The sequence below is a fragment of the Phalacrocorax aristotelis genome, chromosome 4, assembly GCF_949628215.1.
Source record: "Phalacrocorax aristotelis chromosome 4, bGulAri2.1, whole genome shotgun sequence".
Classification (NCBI taxonomy): domain Eukaryota; kingdom Metazoa; phylum Chordata; class Aves; order Suliformes; family Phalacrocoracidae; genus Phalacrocorax; species Phalacrocorax aristotelis.
The window spans coordinates 18,026,599-18,040,322 of NC_134279.1; the positions used below are offsets into that span (position 1 = coordinate 18,026,599).

Here is a 13,724-nt window from a genome sequence, read left to right on the forward strand (position 1 = left end):
GCATGAGACCTCCATCATGTCACTCAGATTGAAATTCACTGCAGTACAGCAGTGTTTTCCCCATATGTTGTAGGTGGGTAAGGCATAGGTCATGCTGTTCTCTAGTGTGATTTGATATCAGCTAAGTACCCTGTCAACTTCTGACTTATCTGTTAGAACATTGACCCATAAACATTCAAGATCATTTGCTTCCGATTGCCATCAACTCAGAAACAGGTGATGCAATTTTTGAAGTGCTTTCTGTCCACTTGATCCTTCCAAAATAGATCATAATGATTGATTTTGACATTCCAGTTTTCCAGCCAGTTTTAGCAAGAAAAACTAGGTCAAATCTGTGCTAAAAAATGACCTCTTCTGCAAGCGTCAAGTTTCCAACAGTAAAAAAGAGACTACTGAAGGATCTCTGCTCTTTGTATTCTTTAGCATCCCGATTATGGTTTCGCTTATGATTTTCATTTGCACTTACCAAAAGCTCATTGGTTCCTTCTTACTGTTTCCATTTCTTATAAGCTTCCAGACTCCCTAGCCGATCGGTCCCTTAGAAGAACAGTTCTTTTGTTACAGTAAATTAAGCAGCAGGCTCTCATCAACAGAAAGGGACAAAATTTTCCACTAACCACTTCATGTTATGTCACTTACTTAGAGATTAAATCTAGTTTCTTCTACTTGCTCTTTTCCACTGCTCAAAAGTCCTGAAGGACGTCGGAGGAGATCAGAGGTCCTGAAAGAAAAAAGCCTGCTCACTGCAAGTGTTTGTCTATCATCTAAGAGACTGCCCACAAACCTTCCTTTAAGTATCAATACGATATTGTCATTGATTGTCTGCTTGCCAACTTCAGAAACTTACTTAGCTTTAGGAGATGCTCCCATTGGACATAAGCTCATTTGGAGCTCATCTGAGCTCCAAGAAAGCAGACAAATGACCTCACAGAATCACAGAATGGCAGGGCTTGGAAGGGACCTCTGGAGATCATCTTATCCAACCCCCCCCCGCTTGACCAGGGACACGCAGAGCAGGGGGCACAGGAACGCATTCAGGCAGGGTGTGAATGTCTCCAGGGAAGGGACTCCACAACCTCCCTGGGCAGCCTGTGCCACTGCTCTGGCACCCTCACAGGAAAAAAGTTCTTTTCTCATTCTTAGCTGGAACTTCCTGTGTTTCAACTTGTGCCCATTGACCCTTGGCCTGGCGTTGGGCACCACTGAAGAGAGTCTGGCCCCATCCTCTTGACACCCTCCCTTCAGGTATTTATAGGTATTGATGAGGATCCACCCTCAGTCTTCTCTTGTCCAGGCTGACAAACCCAGGTCTCTCAGCCTCTCCTCACAAGGGAGATGCTCCAGTCCCCTGATCATCTTCATAGCTCTCTGCTGGACTTGCTCAAGGAGTTCCCTCTCTTTCCTGAACTGGGGAGCCCAGAACTGGATGCAGCACGCCAGATGTGGCCTCTGTTGGCTGGAGCACCCCTTGATGCTGAACACCTCAAGCTGTGCTGATTTCTCACAGCTTCCACATTTTTCATGGCCTAAATCGGGCTCTGCGGCTCTCCCGGCCTGCAGGCCTCTGCCAGAAGGGAATCGCCGGACTTGTTCCTCACGCCTCGGCGACAGGCCGCCGCGCAGAGTCCACGGGCTGAGGTGCCTCACCGCGCGGCGGCCTCGAGGGGGCGGCGGGTCTGAGGGCGACCGGGCCGGGGAAGGCGGCTGGCGGGAGGCTGGCCCTCAGCGCCGCCCCCCGTCGCCATGGCGAGGCCGCGGGCGTCCCGCGGAGCGGCCCGGCTGCAGGCGGCGGCCCCCGGGCGGCGGCGGGGCGGTAACGGAGCCCAGGGGCGGTGGGTACGCCGCTGAGGACCTCCTCCCGCAGCCGCGCCACTATCCCTGTGGTCCGTTTCTCTGCGAAGGTCAACTAATATTTTATTTTTCATACATGTATTTTTTGTTACGAGGCTGGGACAGTACCAGAGCCGAGGTCGGAGGGTATGTAGCGTATGGGGGTGGTTAACAGGTGACGGGGAAAGAAAAGCGTACCTGGCTGGTGGTCGGTGAAGGCTGGGAAGCAGCAAAGGGTGGCTGTCATCCCGCAGCCGGGGCTGGAGAGCCACAGGTTCAGAATATGGGTCAAGCACTGCAAAACCGCTTGGTTTGGGGCTGTGACCTCATCCAGGTTACTTGGAACGAATTACATCTATCATGCTGGCCATAAATTTTAAATTTTTTTTTTTAATCAATCGTAACAGCACTTCCAGTGTAATAAAGCAGCGCGGCTGTAAGCCTGTTCTGTCACACTCTGACATCCTTATATTTTATGAGGTGCCAGATAGCAGCAAATAGGTCCGTAAGGGCAGCTGGATATAGCCGTGCCTACTTCCCAGGCTGCTTCCCTCTCTGGGAAATCCTCAGCCTCCAGTTAGACTTATGCATGCCTCAGAAAATGCAGGGGAAGAGCCGGGTAGCAGAGAACAGGTTTCCTAAAACGTGCTGGGATAGGCCATTACAATCTGTTGGCGTCTTACCTTTAGCTTCAGTGCACCTTGGAACAATTCCAGCCTGTGGGGAGATTCCCTTGATCATGTGATTAAATGTAGCACTTCTTTAGAAGCAAACTGTACTGCCTGGTCTTTTGCTGGATTCTGTGGGTGTTTGATTAAGTAAATGAGGCATGGCTTGGGACTTAAAGGAATAAGATGTGAAGGAGTTAGCAGTTTTTAAATGATTGGCAACAAAATTTATGTGAATGTAGTAGCCCGTGTTTCAGAACGATGTGTTGCTGATACCTTCTGTCATGTGTCTCCGTGGTTGTAATTTACCTGTAAAGATTAGTTACCTCAGAAATGAGGGAAAAACACCATCCATTTCACAGTGAAAGCAACCTCCCGCCTCTAAAATAAAAAGTAAATTGGCATTATTATGAAGCAGGGTTTTTTTCATTCCCAAGCTTTGTGTTTGAAATAGAAGCCAGGGCGATAGTTTTAATCCTTGTGAGGCAGTAATGGACTCAGAAAAATGTCTGCATATGTGCCTCGTGTTAGTGTGAGGCCTGTGTGCGTGCCAGCCATATCATATACTTGATTTCTGTGGGGTGGGAACCTGGAGCGTGTGGGCCCGTGAGATGTGGTATGCTCTGGCCAGGACCCGTGCGGGTGCAGCCTGGAGCCTGAGGCCTGTGGCATTGCACAGTATGTACACCTATATATATGTATGTAACTACACTTACCCATCGATGGCTTTTCATGGTTGCAGTGGCTCCACCAGGGCTTTCAGGGTCTCCTTTCAGCTGCTTACCCCTGCCTTTTCTGCCCCAAAGCTGCAGATGGTCAGCTGTCCTGCCTTGCCAAATTCAACAGCTGCCATTAAGACATGGTCTTTTTGCATTTTCTCACCTAATACCTCAAAACTAAGAGGCCTGTAGAAAGCTTTGCATCTTCTCTGGGCTTCGATATTGTTGTTCCAAAGTTTAATTACCGTTTCTCACTGTATAGCATCTTCCTAAAAAGAGATTTTCCTTTCTATATTGCTCCTGGATACAAACCTGTCATTCTCTGTAAGAAGTATAATCTTTTATAGTGATGAATTACCCATATGTTTTTATTCTATTGATTTTTTTTTTCCATGACACACTTGTGTAAAATATTGCTGCCTTCAATTGTAGATTATTTATAAATAATACTTTTTTCTTTCTGTAATGAATGTTACCATTAGTACTAAGCCCAAAAAGAACAACTTAGGGGAAATATTGTATTCTGTTGTCTTTGTTATTCTAAGTAACACAGTTTTAAAAATTACTTCACTATAACTGTAGCAAAGTATTGCATCAATGAAAAAGCATTTGATCCCAGAACGGCTAATATATAAAATATTTGCTAGTCTGATGCTGATCATTCAGTATCAAGTTGATTCATATCTAACATTTATTTCCCATAAAATAAATTTCTTTTCACTGAATGTAGCAAATAGTTAAACTCTTTCCTTCACCTCCCCACTATATTCTCTTTTCCCATCCCTATTAAAAGTTTGTGCCTTGAGGCCTACCAGCAGGGCATGCAATACCTACATTAAACCAAATTTAAAAGTAAGGGTGCTCCTGCTGCTAACGTCCTCAGATCACAGACATGCAAAATGAAGGAACTGGCAGCTGAAACTTTAATGGTAGGAAGAGTAGACTGAATACTTGGGGAAAAAACACAGTAGCTCTATATGACAAAAAAGTCCTATTAGCATTTATGTACTTCAAATGACGAGCTAGATGATCCTACATAACTGTGGGGCTTTCAGCTTTTGTTTTAAGTAAAACCCTGTGTTGTAAGCATAGCATTACTTACATTTTTTTATTCAAAGGATTAGGTATTATTTTGAATGTTAATACAGTGCTTGTTGTTGCATTGCACACTGCATTTTCAATCATTTTTCCACCTTACGTATTACCTTAAAATATTATTAATTCTTGGACCTAGATAGCTTGAGGAAGCACAGAGCATCAAATGCAAGTAAGGTTCCTGAATCAGTTGTCGCTGTGCAAATCAAAAGCACTCCAATGAAAGAGACAAAACCATTGTTACATCATGACCATTCCTATGCATTATGTCCTACAGAAGTAATGCTGAGGCCTGAAAAGATTTGTGTGGAACTGGAGCCTGGCTTTACAAGTAACACACTGGAAATAAGAGAGAGTTGACCGCGAAGCAGCGCAGGAAGGATAAGAAACTGCATTACTGTGAAGACATTGTTTCAAGTTGGTTTTGTTTGTTTGTTATAGTTAAAATGAATGTGTTTCCTCAAGCAATCCTACAAAGCCCACGGGAGCATCCCAGGTTCATAGAGCAAACTGTTTGTCCCTCATTAGACTTTGCAAGGTATGTAGCTCTTTTCTTTCAAAGTATCATTTTTACTGTGAATAGGTTCAATCGGCTATGCCGAGGTGGCAAAATGTGTTTGCTTTTTTGCAATATTTAAAACTGCAAAAATCAGAAGCAAATAATTTCTCTCTTAGGAAAGTTTCATAATTAAAAGGGAAAAAATGAAATAGGAAATGTTCTGTTTGAGGTAGATATTTCATCCTAATTTTTCAAAATCCCTTCAAAAGCTGTAGGAAGTCAATTCCATTTAGCATTGATATGAATGTAGGTCACTGAAAATGTACTTATTTGGATGAAAAAACAAGATTTTCTTTTTTTCATTCAGACACAAAACAGTTTTGTGTCTCTCAAAATATGATGAATAAAACTGACTGGAAAAAACATTATCCTGTTGTTAATAAATGAGGGAATTAACAACAGTACTATAACACTTTCAAGCCGCCTTCTTCTTACACATGCCTACATGGCTTTCTGTTCTGTTGCACTCATTTCTCCGCTTAGTTACTTGTATCCGTACATTTTTGTCTCCCTCAGCGAGTACTGGTCTCTCAGTTACTGCTCTGCCCCATTCTGCCCCCCACCGCCCCCCCAAAATCCTAGCGTTCCCCTTAGCCTTTGGCTGAAGGGTCTGGGGCATCTCGGAGTTCAGCAGCTGCATCTTTATGTCTAAAAGCAGTAACAATCTAGAAACATGGTATCGTTGGGCCCAGTGTTTCTGAGGGGCTCATACTGACAGGTGTCCTCTCACACGTTGATAGAATAAGGACATGCAGTGATGCCTTACAATTTTTTTTTAAAGTCTCTTATGGCTGGAGCTGTGTTCTGCAGCCATCGCTTTTTCCAGTAACTACACTGCTGGAGAACTCACCCCAGAGGTAGGAGGCTTGTTTCTTCCCTTGGGGAGTTTCATGGTCAAAAAGATCATTCTGCAGCAGTCTTATTGAAGTTGTGCCTATCTGCAGAAAAGAAATCTGTGATTCTGCAATAGTCTAGACCATGCTATGGATGCTTAGTGATCAGAGCAAGACAAGCTCTGCCATTTTGTTTGATAGGAAATTTTGAGAAAACTGGAGTCTGATTTAACAAAATAGGCAGTGAGGATAGAAAGATATGTGAGAATCAGTTTGGTTCTTTATGTGACTTTGTTCTGTTCTTTGATTAAAAAGCCAGGTCTATTTATCATGAAGTTTATTTCTAGAAAAAAAATCAGTAGCTATTTTTTTGCTGTGTAGACTGGTAGCAGAAATAGTTAAGGAACACATAAAATGTTAACTCTGGGATAAGTGGCCACTGGATTAAAATATATTTGTCTTTAATAAGTGAGTGATTTAAAGTTAACTAGGAGCCAATTTACAGGTGAAGTAGACTTTTTTATAGAACTATTTATGAAATATAGTGAGTCATCTGGAAAGACTGGAGAAATAAGGTTAAAACAGTTTGGAAAAAGCAAGTGACAGTTTCTGGAAGAAAAGAAACATTACCTCTTAGCCAGTGCCATCTCACCTCATTCCTCTGTTAAGAAACAATGCCCATTCCAAGTCGCAGTCTTAATTCTTCACATTAATTACTTTTACTGTTTTTAAATCTCATGGAATTTTCTACAGTGTATTTTTTCCTATGTATCATCTCCCTGTCTCTTCTGTGTTATTGCTACATTAACATCATTGATAATAACACCCAGGATGGGATAAGTATTTATTATTTTTCGTAACTTAAATTCTTTATGATGGATGACCGTGTTTGTAGTTGCATCAGTCCAATACAGGATATCACAAAACTTACATAAACAGTAATTAGTTTGCAAGTTCTTGCTTTTGTTTTTTTTCCCTTGGCTCTAGTTGTCTTTGAGTTAGAGAGTGTTACCAATCAGAACTCGGAAATTTATACCTTGACTCTAAGGCAGGTGTCATTTTAAGTTGTATATGATTCTACGGACTTTTCCCTTGATTGGTTTTTATTAAAATACCTTTGAGAAGATAATGAAAAGGCATCAGGCTTTCCTTTCTTCCAGTTTGAGATTATTTTTAACTGCAGTGTAGATTAAATTGCAACACACTGATAGCAATGCTTAGGAATTACCTTGTTGTAGTTTCAGTTTGGGGGTTTGCACCACTGCCCACCCTGCTCCCCCATATCTGGTGTCTTCTCTGTGTGCCACGGTTGTGCAGAAAACTCACTTTTGCAGTCCTAAAGTCCAAAGGTCAGACAGGGTTTTTAGTGTTGTGTATTGGATACTTCGTATTTCATTACTATTTTTCAGTTTTTCTATTACCTTCGATAAACATCAGTTAAATCAGTTACATCAGTTTAAAATATACAATAATTACCTTGTCTTCATTATCTTAATGACATTGTGTATAGTCCTAAATTGTGACTACTTTGGTGTGAAAAATTTGATATTGATTAAGTGTTGGTATTGGTTAAACTGAATTTTTATGGCAATATCCATAAGGTGTGCATTTTGCATGGTCAGCAGCAACTCATATGGATTGTGTTATGTGCAGCTTGAAAGCATAAGCCTCTGTTGGTGCAGCTCAGTAGTAGTAAATTCTGGAACAAATTTAAATGCCCTATTTGTGCCGGAAGTTTTCACTATTACATTGTTTTAAATACAGACATGTCAAAATATCTCTACATTACTTAGATATTTTGTTTTCATTTAAATTAACTTCATGAAGTGTCTTTGGTATTCTCAGAGCAATAAGGAGCATGACGCTTATATTAGCTAACATTATGAAAAGAATTTACTCTCATGCCTGTAATGAGACAGCAGTGTAATACAGACAGAGAAAGAGGAAAGTAATAGATTTATATGGAACACTAATGTTGAATTTCTTTTATCTTTGAGTGATTAACCAGACAATTTTTATGCTCCTTTAAAGAAGAGTAAAAATAAATTCGCATTACTTTTATAAAGAAAATATCATCTACAGTCAGGATATCAGAGCCTATTTAAGTACTCTTTATGGTCAGTGAGTGCATATTATCCTTTAAAATTCAAGGCGTCTCTTGTGTATCAGAATAGAGATGCAAAGAGATGATGGCTCAAGTGAAAGGTGGAATGATGTATAGTTCAAATTTTAAAATTAGGTCCATGCATCCTGAAATTTGCTGTTTATTTTACTGCCCTTTGGATTACCTCATTAGTGGACCACCTTTTGCAATATGCTTCTCAAACTGTGGAAAGCTGAGAGCAGTACTAAGAGTCTCCATTGCACTAAGAAAAACATTTTGAGTTGCGTTTGAGGTTTTTTGTTGCTGTTGATTTGTTTTTCTAATTTTGAAAAAGTTAAATATAAAATGTATTGGACCACGTTTAAATATGGATAGCTTAATCAATTATTATTGATTTAGCTAATACACAATTTCTTCTTGTTTAGACAGAAATATCAAATAACCAGGTCCTTGAAAGCTAATACCAGCTCTGTTTTCTTGCAGAAATAAAGATTTGAAATAGCTACAGACCAAAAATTTAAAAAGATATTTGTATGTGTTTATAGAATGTCTGATATATTACTTTGTCAATACTGCAGTATTTAGCTCTACTTGGCAATGCTAATATATTATACATGCTGCAGAAGTCTATGTTAGCACCTCACAGTGTTTCTTTTAATTTTTTTTCATTTAAATTTAGGATTCATTTGATCAAAGACAAAGATGGCATAGATGATTATTTGGCGAAGAATATCAAAGGGTTGTCAAAACAAGAAGCTGCTGCGTAAGTTGGCTTTTTTGAGGCATTTTAACATCCATAAGTTTGTTTCCTTTGTTTCTAGTCATCATAATCATTTAAATTTAAAGTTCCCTAGGCCCTACCCTTTTTAGTGGAACTCAGCATTTAAAAATTGAAGTTGATATTAAATAATGATGGTTCATTTCTCCTGATCGTAAATATATCAAAGCATTTAACTCCTTGGTTTTACTAATTTGTATATTTACCAAAGTATTGTATCACACTTGTAACATTATTGTTAAGATTGTGTCAGTAATTGTATTTGAAATTGTGCTGCTTATTTTGCTTTCTTTTTGACTTTTTTTTCATGGTTTTTTTCTGAGCCTCTGTGAAATATCTCCTCTGGGGTGGAAGCTTCGTGTACCAACATACACATTCCTGTAATTCTGAATTATTATTTAGCCAAGCCCAAGTGCTGACTTCTGCAGTGAAGCATTTAATACACCATTAGTTATTTAAAAACCCAATGAATGAAAGAAATCTAGATAACTTTTGATTTCTTACAGCTGAGGTATTTACATTTAGAAGTTACAAGAGACTACGACTGACTTATTCTTCTGGAGTCTTTTAACAGATCTCGGGTTCAGCACCATCAAAATTAATGACAGAATTTTAACAAATCTGAATTGCTGGTTGCTTAAGTGAGATGATTTATTTATTTCAATATTTAAATAATAAAAAGATGCATATACAAGGGCTCTAGGCACCTTAACAATTAATATTGGAAGATCACCCTTGCAGCATAAAAACATGCTATCAGTCAGACAGGAATTCGACCAGCTGGTTTCTTGCAAAACATGCTTCTTTTCTTCTTCCTAACCTAAGAATGTACCTGCGAACCTTCCCTAAAAACTTTAAAATTAAAATCTATAAAATTACCAAATTTGAGTTGAGGGGTAATAACTTGAGCAGTGTCCTAAAACCATACCCTATGCTACTACCAAACCATACCAGCCAGCAGACACACTTTCCTTTCCTGTGTTTCGTGACCAATTCACCTTTATTTTTACAACGGAAACATGATAAAGCTAGTAAGTGTTCTGACTGTTGGTACAAAGATTTTAATGTACCTGGTCTGATGATCTAGGAGAGCAATCTGTTTAAAGCAAACTCATACCCCACTTCTTTTATTGGAATTAAGACTAAGTTCAAAGATGATCGCCTAAAGATTAGTTCAATGATGGGATTGGGCAGGACCTTCTCAATATGTCATGCCGGGGTTTGCAAAGTTCAGTTTGTTCCTTGTTTCTGTAGGAGAGACTCTCTTATCACGGTCACAGTCTGTGGGGAGAGCAGTCTGACAGTGGCAGGAAAGTGAGTTAGGTGAGGCCATGGGAAGTGCAGTGTTACTGCTCTGTGAGTACACGTGGTTGATGTGGGACAGTCACCTTTGATTGTGCTGACATACTAATCATGCTGCATGTCATAGCTTGTTTAAATATTCCCTGCTAAAAGAGAAGGAAACTAAGATAGGTCTGTGACTCAGTCACGTTCTGCAGGAGCTGGACCAATGTAAGGAACAGATCCTTCCTGAGCAAAGGATCAGGTCCAGTCCCCTGAATTAAGGGCAGTGTAGTTGCTCTGTGGAGGGGCAAGAAGTATCAGACCTCAGGGAGCAAGCCCAGAAGTAAGTACATTCACTTGTTGTCACCCTGGTTCTGTATCAGCTATGCAGTGCTGCTGTAGTCATTCTGCTACAACAGTTGTTGCAGACTGACTTGCCTTCCCAGTGAGCTGTTTCAGTCTTTAGCCCCAATGGATTTCCACAGTACGCTCATCATGCTAGGGACAGAATTGTTCTCTCTGTGATTACACAAGAAGTCACTGCTATTTTAGGAAGGCCTTTGGGCTTCAGAGAGCATTTTACAGCTCTGATTTGGTCAGGTCAGCCTTTTACTGCTATTAAAAAAAACCCAAAACAACAAAACACAAAAAAACAGCCAAACAAACAAAAAACCCACACAAACAAAAAAAAAAAACACAAAACACCAACCCCCCCAAAAAGTATGTTTTTTTCTTTTTATATCCAAACACTGAGTCTGGAGGTTGTGGGAAAGGAAACCATCAAGGAAATCCACAATGAAATGCGGGTTTTATCATCTGTTCTGCAATACTTACACAAAGTGGGGTGTTCTCTTACTGTTTTGTAATATGCTGTTTTTCAAAGTTATCAAAGCCTCTTAGAAGATTAAACTGAAATATCATGTGTTCTGGTTTATTTCTATGGAGATTTCCTCAGTACATCTTTTAAAAGATTGCGTTCATGTTCTGTGTATTTAATTATTCTCAGAATTTTAGCTTTTGATAATAGCTCAGCAGTTACAAAATTTCTGTAGTATGTAATTTGCTACTGCTGTTCCATAAACCTGATACAATCATTGAGAACAAACGAATGGTAACAAACTAGCAGCTGCACAGTTATATTACTACTGGGCTGATCTAGTTACAAAAAACTAAATGCTTCAACTGTAATTTTAAACCAATTTATGAAGTAAGGCAATGCCATATCTTTAAATGATCTTACTGAAATCAATGTTATTCTCTGTATGTCTAAGCAGACAACAGATGTTTTTATTTAAAAACCTGTGAGAAATGGCTTATAATATGCTGTGTATTTTTTTATAAATATTGTTTCCATTCCAGAAGTAGATTATTGCATTTCTTTATAAAAGGACAGGATATCTTTCTTCTGCCACCTAAATATCTGTACTTTTGTTTAATATGGAGGTTTACTTAATAGGTCAGTCATTATTTTGTCAAGACAATTTCTTGTAGCCACATGCCTTCTAAATATTAAACATCCCTTTTTTTTTTTTGGTCCATGTTAAGCAGATAACAAATTTATTACCTCTAAATAAAAAATGTATGGGTAGTATCATATTTATGGAAACAAGCAGCATTCTTTAAAGCTGTTCCCTAAAATTATATCCTTCACAATATTATTTAAAATTAAGATAAGCTAGTTTCTTCATAGTTGAAGAAGAAGGTTGCAGTAATCCTTCTGTTATACAGTATTGTACTCTGTTCCAAACCTCCACAACTGAAAAGAATTCAGTTAAGCGTGCTTATGTTCTAATCTCATTTTTCTGTGGAAAAATGTGGAGATGTTTTTCATTTGTTTTTTCTTTGTAATAATTTTTTGTCCCAGGAGAGGAAGAAAAAACAGTGCTTAAGAAAGATGGTACTTTAATTATATTAAAATAGGATATTGCTTTTTCTTCATTGATTTTGTTTTGTTTCCATCTCTAAAACTTTAACTTGAAATAAGGGAATGTGGTGTAAGAAGCTGGAAATGAAGAAAAAGTAAAAGTTCCCATTAATGCAGAATGTGACTGGTTGCTTGCCACAGAATTAGGGTTTTGTAAGCTTATGAGGAGGTTGGCTGACTCCACTGGCGTTCAGTGTGCTTTCCCTGATACTTTCTGTTCTTGGTCTTGACTCACCAAATCATTAATGGCTCAAAATTGGGTTGCAGTAAAAATTAAAAATAGTCCTTATGACTGATCTAAGAGTCAAAAAGTTCATGATGAACTGCGAAGTAAGGCATTTTCCATCAGGAGACTGATTCCAGGGTTGAATCTGAGTTTAGAGCCTAGAATGGACCAGAATTTGATACTGTCATTCCTGTTTCCTGATCTTTTTGTCAGGGCCAGAAAGATCAAGTAACAGTTCTCTCCTCTTCATACAAACAAAAATTGTCCAAAGATAATCATATCATCAAAAAGAGTTAAAGACTAGAAAGAGAGGCTTTGAAATCATTTCAGTGAGAGGAACAACTTTGTTTAGTAGTAACAGCAAAATCTTACATTGGCCGTTTTACTAGACATATTTCTGTGAATTGGATGATGGAGTTCTAGTGTCCTTACTCAAGACTCGTTGGTAGTCAGATGACATCTAAATTATTATACAAAGACAGCACAGGCTGACCTAGATATGCAGAAAATTTGTATTTCTGTTTTCTGTCCTGTGAGTGGTGGACCAATGTGTTTTGGAGAGCTTGCCTTCATAAATTTGTGTCAGTAAAGATATGCCTTTTTCAGGCATGGGCCAAGATTATCCTATACACAATCAGATGTTTTTGAGATACAGTGTGTTGTTCCACTCAGAATTCACCAGAAGGCTGGTCCACTTTAAGATTATCTGAAACACAAAAAGGCAAAGGCTTTCATTCTCAGCTGGGCTGTGACCTCCGGAGCAATTGCCAGCCATCTCAGCAAAAAGAGCAAAGCGGTTTTTACCTAAACTTAACTGATCCAGAGGACTAGGTTATCCCCATATAATCAATGGAAATGGTTAAGAATAAGGAATTTGATTAGTTGAGCCTCATCTTTTAGGATTCAGACAACTGCTTTAAAATAAGGTGAATTATACTTTCAAAACACCTATTTCTCTCCATTGCTTACATGATTGCTTAGGGTGGCCAGCTCAGATGTAGACAGGTGCATTTACCTCTGAGTCCCACACTGGAGAACTATTGAATTTTGAAAGCTGTAAAATGGATCAGGTAGAAGTCTTAGAGAGTTGTATTCACTAATTCTACAAGAAGCTGGCAAGTCCAGGACAAAAGTGCCCTAACATCCATTTTAAATCTTCTGTCAGTGCCATCTGATAGATTATTTTTCCATTCTTCAGTGATACAATTAAAAGGGACAAATTATTTACTACCCTCCCCCCCTCCCCCAAATTTCTGCTCTTTTCAGTGTCAATATCAGCTAGATAGTGTTAAGGAGAAAAGATGTTGGAAAATTAATGAGGTATTAAGTGTTAGTGCTCAAGATAAGTTTGTGGAAATAAAACCTTTCCTACATCCTTACTTATTCTACCAGGTGATCTCTGAATATTCATCCCCTTCTGTCCTCCAAGACTGAAGAGGAAGAAACTTCCTCACCTGATTAGAAGCCAGGGTGATCTGCAGAGTCCACTGAGGGAGAAGAATGGGGTTTGTGGGCTGGTGAAGTCCTAGCTTGAAGGGTGTTTTGTTCTTTGTTTTCATCATAGCTATGACAGACTAATAAACCCTACTATTAGACTGGGCTTCTTCTGATCTTGTCCTCTGTTTGAGTTAGTTAAATCATGAGAGTTTTGGTACTCAGTTTTTTATTTATTTGCTTTTCTATTTGTCTTTATTCTAGTCTATT

General features: G+C 39.1%; 1 protein-coding gene across 1 annotated transcript in view; it reads left to right on the forward strand.

The window, feature by feature from the left end:
- The first annotated feature begins 1,748 nt into the window (after positions 1-1,748).
- The window catches only part of TTC29 (tetratricopeptide repeat domain 29), a 137,290-nt gene continuing 125,314 nt past the window's right edge, over positions 1,749-13,724 (forward strand). Inside the window, exons 1-3 of the mRNA XM_075090436.1 lie at positions 1,749-1,901; positions 4,754-4,850; positions 8,488-8,571. Of these exons, the coding sequence (XP_074946537.1) occupies positions 4,759-4,850; positions 8,488-8,571 (176 nt within the window). The 5' untranslated portion in view covers positions 1,749-1,901; positions 4,754-4,758. The remainder of the gene's footprint in view (positions 1,902-4,753; positions 4,851-8,487; positions 8,572-13,724) is intronic.